This window comes from Manduca sexta, chromosome 24 (assembly GCF_014839805.1).
Source record: "Manduca sexta isolate Smith_Timp_Sample1 chromosome 24, JHU_Msex_v1.0, whole genome shotgun sequence".
Taxonomy (NCBI): domain Eukaryota; kingdom Metazoa; phylum Arthropoda; class Insecta; order Lepidoptera; family Sphingidae; genus Manduca; species Manduca sexta.
The window spans coordinates 8,669,591-8,681,539 of NC_051138.1; the positions used below are offsets into that span (position 1 = coordinate 8,669,591).

The 11,949-nt window shown below is 34.2% G+C and overlaps 2 protein-coding genes across 3 annotated transcripts; one reads left to right on the forward strand and one right to left on the reverse strand.

The window, feature by feature from the left end:
- The first annotated feature begins 749 nt into the window (after window positions 1-749).
- On the forward strand, window positions 750-3,360 carry LOC115453280 (cytoplasmic dynein 2 light intermediate chain 1). Of its 2 annotated transcripts, none has more exons than XM_030181972.2 (5): window positions 750-1,365; window positions 1,444-1,557; window positions 2,089-2,440; window positions 2,755-3,005; window positions 3,146-3,360. In XM_030181972.2, exons 2-5 carry the CDS (start codon window positions 1,453-1,455, stop codon window positions 3,338-3,340), a joined length of 903 nt encoding a protein of 300 aa, XP_030037832.1. In that variant the 5' UTR covers window positions 750-1,365; window positions 1,444-1,452; the 3' UTR covers window positions 3,341-3,360. The 2 variants fall into 2 exon arrangements, with proteins under 2 accessions (XP_030037832.1, XP_030037833.1); XM_030181973.2 differs by having other exon boundaries at window positions 750-1,034.
- LOC115453278 (tetratricopeptide repeat protein 8) lies at window positions 3,356-6,979 on the reverse strand. The gene is made up of 5 exons (XM_030181968.2): window positions 6,208-6,979; window positions 5,532-5,783; window positions 4,993-5,417; window positions 4,737-4,911; window positions 3,356-3,507 (listed from the first exon to the last, which is right to left on the reverse strand). The coding sequence occupies exons 1-5, from the start codon at window positions 6,490-6,492 to the stop codon at window positions 3,373-3,375; spliced, it is 1,272 nt and encodes a 423-aa protein (XP_030037828.1). The 5' UTR covers window positions 6,493-6,979; the 3' UTR covers window positions 3,356-3,372.
- Window positions 6,980-11,949: the final 4,970 nt, after the last annotated feature.

Genomic DNA, 11,949 nt, shown 5'->3' on the forward strand with positions numbered 1-11,949 from the left:
GCTCATTAAATTATATTTAAGCCTAAAATCGTAAACAGTGACCAGGCACATTGATTGCTCAACGCGTTTTTAAGTACACACACACTCACACCGACACATACAAGACTTTAGTATTTTTTGCTACTTTTATCACTATGTTCCCACAGAATCTGGACCTAAATGGGTGAAACCACGGAGGGCAAATTGATTAATAAATTTAAACAGGTATCGATATCGATAATAATAACAATATCACTAGTAACATAATGGTAATTAGAAAATGAGAATTTTTATTATTTCTAAGCTACTTTATTTGCGCGATGACTAAAAACATCTAATGAACGCTTACCTGACCTCATCCAATGGAAATTTCGCCATGAATATTCTGCTTTTGTGATTTATTCGACTGGCTCGATCTCCACAAATTTCACACGTAATGAAACGTTTTTTACATGGCATGTCTTTAAAACGTATTCACTTACACCAACAAAAACACTTCTTGGTATATTTTTACTTGTTTGAATAACAAATAATACAAACATAAATCAATAAAACACAAATGTATTCCAAAACGTCAGGAAGTAAACAAACAATAATAATGGCGGATGAGGAATAGAAAGAGAAATCGTACTGGGAGAGAAAGATAGCAATATCTGCCATTAAATGCCATGTCAATTCCATACAAAAGATTTTTTGTTCCTATTTGCGCTAGGCTGAGTAGACTAAGTGAATGTCGGGCAATTATCTTGTTTTCTTCTTGCCAATATTGAGCTCGGACAACGTATCTAGGTAATAAAAACATCTTAGGGTGAAACCAACATAACCGTTTCTCTCACCCACCTTGTTGTATTAGAGGTAACGCGTTTTTACTATTCGAGAAAAAAAAATAGTTGCTAGGTTACCAAATTTTGAAACCAATACATTAAACGTAGTAATTATATTTTCCATATATATTATATTATTCTCTTTGGATTATATTCCACTTTTGCCTGCTTTTTGTCGATACACATGAAATAGCTCAAAAACCCAGGGAACCCGAAGAAAATTTATAATAAGTAAGTACTACTGAAAAACACCATTTAAAATATTAAAACCAAACAAATAGTTTAATGTAATACTAAAGGAAGAACCAGAGCAAAAAGCAATACCTGTGTAAGGCAAATAGGAAAAACCCAGAGTGTTTATCAAAACTAGTGGTACCAAATCACAATTATTATTACAAAGAGCGTAACGTAAATAAAAATTTGGCTAAGTACTTACTTGATATAAAAAACGGTGTCCCATGAAGACTACGAACACAAGTAATTTATTAAAAGGCTACGTATCCACATTGAAAAAAAGTACCATTTATACCAAAATAGTATATCGGACCGTCAAGTAAATATTGTAAGTATTTAAGACGGAATCTAACAAATTATAATAATTTATATGTTATGTTAAAAGTTTCTTATATGACTTTTTCAGAAACCTAAAATGTTATCAATTCCCGAAAAAGCTACACAAATTGTAGAACAAATTCTTTCTCAAGCTGATAGCGATAGTTCTCGGACAATTTTTTTTGTTGGCAGTAAAGACGTGGTAAGTATCTAAGGTGCATTCAGTTATGGTTATGGCTCCTCAAACAAACGGCATTGAGCATTAATTCTAAACATTTACAATGCACATGTTACAATCGGGAATAAGCAAAGATTTACCTGCGAATGAATTAAGTACATAAAAATATTTTTTCGGTGTTTTTGAAAAATTTAATACCACCATAATGTTCGTCAGAAATTGTTTAACAATATTAGTGTTTGTTATTAACTTTGATTGATTTATAACAAAATACAATGATATCATGTACTTTAGGAAGAGGTGAAAGCCGCCGTACAGGCTGGTTAGGGATCCTTTCCTCGTCTTTAGCGTCTCAAGTTGTAGCGAATGTTATTGTATGTTATGATACCTGCATCACGATACAAAGGTATCTGGGACGAGAAGCGAATTCTGATTACCCTGCTTCAATATGTCTATCATAAAATATTTCGTAGGTACTTACTGTACTTATAAATAACTCATATCGATCAAATTATAAGAAAATAGGTACCTACCCATAAAATGCTTTTATTTCAGGGGAAATCAACACTAATTAACGCGTTTATGAACAAGACAGAAATACCTAAAGAAACTTTACTTTTAGAATACTCTTTTGGAAGGAAATCCAATTCAAAGCAACACATTGAAAAAAATGTGTACCACATTTGGGAATATGGAGGAAAATTAGAAACACTGAATAATATTTTATTAACTCTACCAGTAAAAGGGCAATTTTTTTACTGCATATTTTTTGATTTAAGTAAGCTAAAACGCTTATGGGAAACTGTAGAAAATTGTGTTAACGCATTAAATGAACTGCGTTCGAAATCAGACGTAGAATCAACATGTATAATGATAGGTGGTAAATATGATTTGTTCAAAAATTATGGTAAGTACTTAATTTTTAATTGTTTTTTTAACCGACTTCAAAACAGGAGGAGATACTCTATTCGACTGCATGTTTTTTTGTTGTTGTGTGTAGCGAATATTTGTGAAGATGTTCGTTGGACACAAACGCAAAAACCTTTGAACGGCAGACCATAATAATATAAGCTACTTTCATCTCAGAAAAGTAGTTAGTTGGAGTTTTAACCCGGGAATCGTCTTCACGCGGGCGAAAAAGTGCGCAAAAACTTATATATAACTTTAACATTACATTAAATTATACAGGTAGGTAAATATTATTATTTACTTTCATTTCAGATACTGAGGTAAAAAAAATTGTGTGCACAACACTCAGGAGTGTAGCAATACTTCAAAACGCTCATTTGCTTTTTTATTCCTCAAAAGACTCAGCATTATTAAAATACACAAAAGATATGCTAAATAATATAGGTTTTGGTAATGGAATTCCATTTAAGGAAAAAAATATAAATTTCATGAAGCCGCTCATCGTTCCAAAAGGCTCTGATAATTGGGAAAGTATTGGAATATCTTCGAGTACATTTGATGAGGTAAGTAACTAGAGTATAAGGAGAGATAGAGAGAGAGATGAGGTAGGTATCTATCTTGTAATAAAATTATTCAATAATAAACAAATTTTTGATAATAGTGATTATTTAGCATTTTCTTAAAATAAAATCATTTTCAACAGGTGAAACTTCGCTACATATCGAAGATTGGTACGGACCCGGTGAACAAATTATCTGTTGCTACGAAATCTCAAAAATCTTCTCATCCAGAATCTTCTGTGGACTCACTTACGAAATTAAAATATGATGAGTTACGTACTTCAGATTTATTAGATATAACAATTAACGATTATTTACAATCTATAAATAAACAATAGTATGTAATTTTAACATTTTATTTTAATTGTGTTTATTTTACAATTATTCTCCGCGCCCTTAAACGAAAATCTAATGCATTTAGGGCATTTAACGTGGTTTCATTTTCTGAATTCACTGCAAGACTCACTTGTAAGCAACGTCGAGCTAACGTCATGTCACCCGTGGACTGTAAAATTAAAAACTAAGTATTAATCAATAAATATTACTAAAATAGCTAAGTAGTTATTTACGAATTCAAACCATGGAAAATGAAATATAGATCGATATCCCAAGGCCGCCAAAGTTTTCTTATTTTCTGAGAAGCAAAAATATGTGTACGATAAGGTAGTCTTATTTGGTGTTATAGTATGTACTTAGCTCTAATGCATGAATACGCGCTAGCTTGAGCCGACGCGACGCCCAATTTATATCAAGTACTGAAGGTACCTAAAAATATTACTCACTTTTCGTAAAGTCTCATTGCTGATATGTATGTACGCTTAAGTGAAAATCTTTGGCGACCTTGGGTTCTTTATCTAATATTCCTCTCTGAAATCATAAGAAACAAAATGACATGAGCTTATCTAAAACTAAGATGTGGTAAAAGGTGGACGATATTATAATTATAACAGTGCTCATATACCGTAAAATGTCTTTGTGAACCTACTTATTCAGTCAAACCTCTTAGATTACAGCGGCATATAACCACGGTTTCTAAATATATAAGTGACTAGCATTAGCTCGCGGCGTCAAAGCGCAAAAGTTTTCCGGGATAAAAGTGCCACTATATAATTTTCCGAGATAGGAAGAAGTCTATACCCTTCCCAGGGTCTCAAACTATCTCCATACCAAATTTAATGGAAATCCGTTGGGTAGTTTTTGAGTTCATCGCGTTCAGACAGGCAGACCACTTGACTGGGGTGGGGTGGGGTAACTTCTTTTATTATAAATTTTTTCAGAACTCTTTAAGAGTAACATTTCCATCATAGGTACATATTTGTTGGGTAACTAACCGTTGTCGCAGCGCACGCAACAGAAGCTCTCAAAAGGAATATTTTTTCTCGTTTTGGCGACAGTTTTCATTGATACTCCGCTCCTATTGACCATAGCGTGATGTTATACAGCTTATATCCTTTCTCGATAAATGGGCTATCCAAAAATAAATTAATTTTGCACTTCGAACCAGTAGTTTCTGAGATTAGCGCGTTGAAACAAACTCATCAGTTTTATATAAAAGTATAGAGAAATATTGATATTTTTGTTCCTTGAGGCGAATAGTACACTTCCAATTACCTACATAATGAGAATTAACAAAGCTGACGAAATGTAGATATATCTGCCTACATCTAAAAGGAAAAATGGTGTGATGCTATGAATGCATGCGTGGGCATTATCAAAAGACAAACAGTAACGTACCAAAGCAACATGTGCAATGTTGAACCAAATGTTTGCTCGAGTTGCGGGGTTGGTAGAGAAATACAAAGCCTGTCTAAAACACGGAATAATAAGATCCCATTGGTTGCAATACAAGCAACATAAGCCGAGATTGTTATAAATTTCTGGACCTGACGAATTTGTTGCTAATAACCTCCTAGAAAAAAAAGGGTGGTTAAAACAATAACTTACAAATTTTAATTAATTGTTATTTGAAATCCAAAGGACAATGTCATACCTGTAATAACGCAAAGCTATTTCCGGCTGGTCATTATAAAAATTATACATGGCAATATTTGCTATAGCCTCTACATTAGAAGGATCTTCAATAGCCACCAACCGATATTCTTTAACTGCTAAAGCAGTATTCCCCATCTCATCATGTACCCTGGCTTGTTCTAAGAGAAGTGGAGTATATCCGTGAAAAACAGATAACCCTTGTTTACATATTTCTAATGCTGATAGAGGTTGGTTAAGTCCAACGTACATTGCAACCAAACGTAGATATATACTAATGTGTTTATTCTGTTTGAGAGCTTGACGTAGAGATTCTTCTGTACTTCTATACATCCCTAATGCATTATAACAACGGGCTAGTGAAAAATTCCACCACCAGTCCGTAGCATCTCCGGTTTTAAGTGCTTGGAAAGCCACGTCCATAGCCTATTGGAGAAATGAAAAACATACAATTATGTTAGATTTAATTTATAAAGCTAAACATAATATACTCTTATTGTGGCTGTTAAATGGAAACTGGTAAATAAACAAGAAATATACCTTTCGAACATCTCCTTCACAATAGAACACATATTCAAAAAAAGTTTTAGCTGCTGGGACAAATAAATTGTCTTCCTTGCTAAGCAAGCGAAGTGATAAGGGTGTGGCAACAGTGAAAGACGTATCTCCTACGATGGATGTTGCTGCGCGAGACATACGCGATGCTGTGTGTAGCGCAGTTCTTGCACTTCGAGAAACTGCTACGTTTATGCCTGTACGTTGACGCGTAGTGGCAGTCACAGCTGCGCGCTTCTGTAATACAATATATTGAAATTATCGGTGGGAGAAATTAGTATTACGTATATTAGAAACAGTAACTGGTCAAAACGATCAACAATTAAAGTAAGCACTTAGTATCTAGACAAAGTTTTGATAACGTCGGTCCGTAGTTACAAGGCTATAAATTTTTCTACGTATATAATAATTATAATATCTGTAATTTACTGATATGTTATTTTTTTTATACCTATAAGGATAGTTATGCGCGTCACTGCCTTCGGTAATTAGTTTCCTGCGGCCGCTGAGCACACAATACCCCCTTGGTCCGACCTTTCAAAATTTACATTAATTCCTATGAATCGTACCTCTACCACTGATAGCAGGCATTCATTGGGAAGGCACATAATATAGACCTTGTTACACACAAATTTCAATCTGTTGATAGTCTTTTGTTTACCTTAGCAGTCCCAAAATGTTGATTATTTTTTATCTCCCTTTGAAATGAGGTACCTACTCTCGGTGTTTTAGCAATGCCAACAGAATTAAAATCGTCGTTTTGTTGATAATACTCAACTTCTTCGTAACCATTTCCAGCTATTTTTGCTTGAATAGTCATGACTCTCATTTGCACGAATTCAATCGTACGATCGTCTTTATCTTGTAAGGCAAAAATACAAAGCTTTAGACATTCATCGTATTGTTTATTTGAATATAAATTCAATATTCTGTATTCAATATCCATGGTGGTCTATTTAACGCGTTTTGATATTATTTATAGATTCTTGCGATATCCATATTCCACTGTATAAAGTTTACTTCAATACCACCGTTACCTAGCAACACTACAAAAACAAACCAAGTTATATCGTCAAAAAACCACAAAGTGCGTCAAACAACCAATGACGTAATAAAAACATGTTAGGGTTCTGATGTTAGGGTACGACAATTTGCTGAATAAGGTTGGATCTAACATTTATTACCTTAAAATTATATCATCAAGTTGTAACTTATATGTGCATTTTACTTCGTTTTCATAATTCTCCTCTTATAGATAGTAGCCAATAGAATGATTATAATACATACTATATCAAGCACCCCACGCTTTTTACTCTGAGTTAAATTATTCTGTTAATAACTTCAAGTTTATTATAATTTTATTTTGAGGTACTTAACTATGATTGATCCTTCAACCTTCTACTACTGTAATATAAATTCTTTGTACTTAGAAATTATTTTCTCCTTTTTAGTTCGATTAGCAATAAAAGCGTGTTTTTTTAGTTTTTTTAAACTATTAATAATTTATTTTTCATTTTTTAGTTTGTTAATCAATAAGACTTTCTAATTACAAATTTTTTGATCGTATTAAATTACTTCTTTACCGACGGTAATTTCAAAGCTTTACTGCTTACCAAATTTTGTTCCGTAAAATAAATAGATTAAAATTTATGTTCTGATTATTTTGTTGTGATTAAGAACCCTTTTGTAAGTCGAGGTTATCATATTATATATTACTAGCTTTTGTCCGCGGCTCCGCCCGCGTTATAAAGTTTTTCAGGCTAAAGTTTTCCGTTATAAAAGTAGTAGTTTCCCGGGAGCCTATGTTCTTCCCAGGGTCTCAAACTGTCCCCATACCAAATTTCATCTTAATACGTTGGGTAGTTTTTGAGTTTAACACGTTCAGGCAGACAGATGCAGCAGGGGACATTGTTTTATAATATATTTTTTAGAACTTTTTAAGAGGAACAATCCCGTCGTACATCATTGTTGCATAACTTTAACCGTTTACGCAGCGCACGCAACGGAAGCTCTCAAAACTAATAATTTTTCCTCGATTTGCAACATGTTTCATTACTGTTCATGTATAGCCTATAGCACTCCAGGAACAAAGGGCTATTCAACAAAAAAAGATTTTTTCAGTTCAAACCGGTAGTTCCTGAGATTAGCCATTACTGCTTCGCTCCTATTGGTCATAGCGTGATGATATATAGCCTATAGCGCTCCACAAATAAAGGGCTATCCAACACAAAAATAATTTTTCAGTTTGAATCGGTAGTTTCTGAGATTAGCCATTACTGCTCCGCTCCTATTGGGTATAGCGGGATGATATATAGCCTATAGCACTCCACGAACAAAAGGCTATCCAACGCAAAAATATTTTTTCTGTTGGGACCGGTAGTTCCTGAGTTTAGCCATTACTGCTCCGCTCCTATTGGGTATAGCGTGATGATATATAGCCTATAGCACTCCACGAACAAAGGGCTATCCAACGCAAAAAGAATTTTTCAGATTGGACCGGTAGTTCCTGAGATTAGCGCGTTCAAACAAACAAACAAACTCTTCAGCTTTATATAATAGTACTAGCTTTTGCTCGCGGCTCCGCCCGCGTTATAAAGTTTTTCAAGCTAAAGTTTTCCGTTATAAAAATAGTAGTTTCCCGGGAGCCTATGTTCTTCCCAGGGTCTCAAACTGTCTCCATAGCAAATTTCATCTTAATACGTTGGGTAGTTTTTGAGTTTAACACGTAACAGACAGATGCAGCGGGGGACTTTGTTATATTATTTAGAACTTTTTAAGTGAAACAATCCCGTCATACATCATTGTTGCATAACTTTAACCGTTTACGCAGCGCAGGCAACGGAAGCTCTCAAAACTCATAATTTTCCCCGTTTTTGCAACATGTTTCATTACTGCTCCGCTCCTATTGGTCATAGCGTGATGATATATAGCCTATAGCACTCCAGGAACAAAGGGCTATCCAAACACAAAAAGATTTTTTCAGTTCAAACCGGTAGTTCCTGAGATTAGCCATTACTGCTCCGCTCCTATTGGTCATAGCGTGATGATATATAGCTTATAGCGGTCCACAAATAAAGGACTATCCTACACAAAACGATTTTTTCAGTTGAAACCGGTAGTTCCTAAGATTAGCCATTACTGCTCCGCTCCTATTGGTCATAGCGTGATGATATATAACTTTGAGCACTCCACAAACAAAGGACTATTCAACACAAAAATATTTTTTCAGTTCGAATCGGTAGTTCCTGAGATTAGCCATTACTGCTCCGCTCCTATTGAATATAGCGTGATGATATATAGCCTATAACACTCCACGAACAAAGGGCTATCCAATGCAAAAAGATTTTTTCAGTTTGGACCGGTAGTTCCTGAGATTAGCCATTACTGCTCCACTCCTATTGGGTATAGCGTGATGATATATAGCCTATAGCACTCCACGAACAAAGGGCTATCCAACGCAAAAAGATTTTTTCGGTTTGGACCGGTAGTTCCTGAGATTAGCCATTACTGCCCCGCTCCTATTGGGTATAGCGTGATGATATATAGCCTATAGCACTCCACGAACAAAGGGCTATCCAACGTAAAAAGAATTTTTCGGTTTGAACCGGTAGTTCCTGAGATTAGCGCGTTCAAACAAACAAACAAACAAACAAACAAACAAACTCTTCAGCTTTATATAATAGTATAGATAGATATGAATATTAGATACAGTAATTTGCGAGTATGAGGCTCATCAGTACCTACGCATGTATAAGGAATGAAGAAGGTGAGATCGCGCGCTAGCTCTATCTCTTTTACTCTTTCACAGCGGATCTATAAAAGAATTTATTAATCCTGGCGGTCCTAATAAGTAAGGATAATGGGAAACTCTTATCAAATTATTGCATTGTCATCGGTCCTTGATACGTGTGTAAATTTTCAAATTAATCAGATTTCTGGAAATTGGTGAAAATTGAGCTCAAAGATTCCGTTACATACGTACATACATAGATACAACCCAAGCTAATAAAAACGTGTTTAAAAAAATAGCCTATGTTCTTCCCGGGGTCTCAAACTAAACACGTTGGGAAGTTTTTGAGTTTATGGCGTTCAGACAGACACACAGATGTGGCAAGGGACTTCATATTTTTATATCGTTTTAAAACTTTTTAAGAGGAATATTCGTCATACATATTTGTTGCGTAACTTTAACCTTTTACTCAGCACACGCAACGAAAGCCCTCAAGAGGAATAACTTATCCCGTTTTTTTTTACAAATGCTCCGCTCCTATTGCTCATAGCGTGATGTTATATGGTTATATAAAATCTAGGGTTATAGCCTTCGCCGATAAGTGAGATTTCAAACAATAGAATAAGTTTTCAATTCGAACTTGTAGTTCCTAAGATAAGCGCGTTTAAATAAACAAACATACTCTTAAGCTTATAATATAGATTCCGCGCTAAAAATCCCGGAATCTATACTATTATTATTTAAGGAAATTAAATAACTATTATACAGGGTGTCCTAGAAAGTAGTGTCAAGCGAAAGTCCAGAGATAGAGCATCCCTTGGGGTATACGAATCACCCACATGTATGTTCCGCGGTTTTTCATAGTTTTCGAGTTATGAATATTTTTCTGAATTCTTGAGAATTTTCGATTTGATCGATTAAATATTTCCTTTTTAAAAAAGAAGTCTTATTCGAGACTAAATTTTCATTAGTTATGCTTGTTTGCTAAAAACAATCAGCTTCGTAACTTTAATGAAAATTATGAAAATGTTAGTGTAAGGTGAAAAACTTACTTTTATCGCGTCAGACAGGCAAACTAATGCGGCTGAGGTCTTTGATCAATAATACCTATATTGTTTACTATTTAGAACTATTTTAAGTAGAACAATTCTGTGACAAATTGTTGTTTCATAACTTTAATCGTTTACGCAGCGCATGCAACTTGATTTCTCATAAAAATAATTTTAACAAGAAGTTAAACCGCCTTCAATAACCACTCAAAACCAAAAAATATTTTTACATAACAGGTTAGTATATACTTGATACTAATTTTGGAGTCGGTGCCTAATTAAAATTACTTAGGGGCCCTTCAAGTATTAAGTACGTTACGCAGTTTTCGAAGATTTTTAAACTCCCCATCCCCCCATGTAACGAACCGTAAGGTTTTCCTATACCCCCCCGACTTTCCTCTTAAAAGTTACGTAACACTAAAGCAGGGATGTTTTAGAGCTCCGTAAGCGTAACCGAAACTATCGGATTTCTTAAATAGAAATATAACCGTAACCGTATCCGTTTTAAAAGTTTCAGATAAGTTATGGATAATACCTATTTTCTGACAGGTTTTTATTTCACCGCTAGCGCGCCACGTGAATCTTGTATAGTTTGTTTGTTATTTTTAGTCATAACATAACCTCATTCATAAATAGTATTTTTTTATTTTAATAAAGTAAGTGTTGGTACTTAATTGAATAAAGTGAAGGAAAAGTGTTGTTTTACGTACAAAATTTATTTATAAGGACAAAATGAGTTCAAAGTAATTTAATTTGGGCAGTTTTTGATCAAGTTAAAGTTAATTTTGCTAAATGAAAACAGTGTGATAAAAAGTTTTCACGGAGAGGAGGTGCCACTACCTCACTGAAAGTTCATCTCAAATTAAAACACAGAGGTTTTCCAAACACCCATGTCCCCTAATTAGTTCATCGATTATAATTTTAATCGACGATGATGACGAACGATAGTTAGTAATCGTCGCTTTACCGTATTACATATTATTTTTATTTTACTTTAATCTAATATCCGTAAAAGAAATTATCCGAAACTAACGGATAATCCGAAATAATTAAGGTTTAAGGTTTAAGAATCATTTATTTCTCATAAGAATTTAAATTAATTACTTACTGAGAAAACTACTTAACATAGTTATTCCATACAGGCGAGCATATCCGTATAAGTACATATCCGTAATTATCATAATTAAGTCCATATCTGTAACCGTATCTGAAACCGATATACTTTTATTCCTATATCCTTATCCGTATCCATATTCATAACATCGCTGCACTAAAGTAAACTTTTTATTTAATATTCACAATTATGTTACGAAAAGTACCGAAAAGTCGCTAAAACACCTTTGTTATTCTTTTTATCAAGTTTACGGTAATCCATATCATAGTCTATTTACACAACGTGTAAAAGACAACCTACCGATTTTTTTAAAGTAGTATTTTATCCCTAAATATATTAAAATAAAGATGTCCGTATGAACCGGATATGTGTGCATCACAGTTTCGTAATTTTTGACAGCAACTTATGCGATCCATTGCGTAGTCAAAATCTATGTACAATACAGTAACAGCCATCCGCCAGCGGCCCAAGGTAGGTACTTGCGAGTTGCACGCGTCGTTCAATGAAATT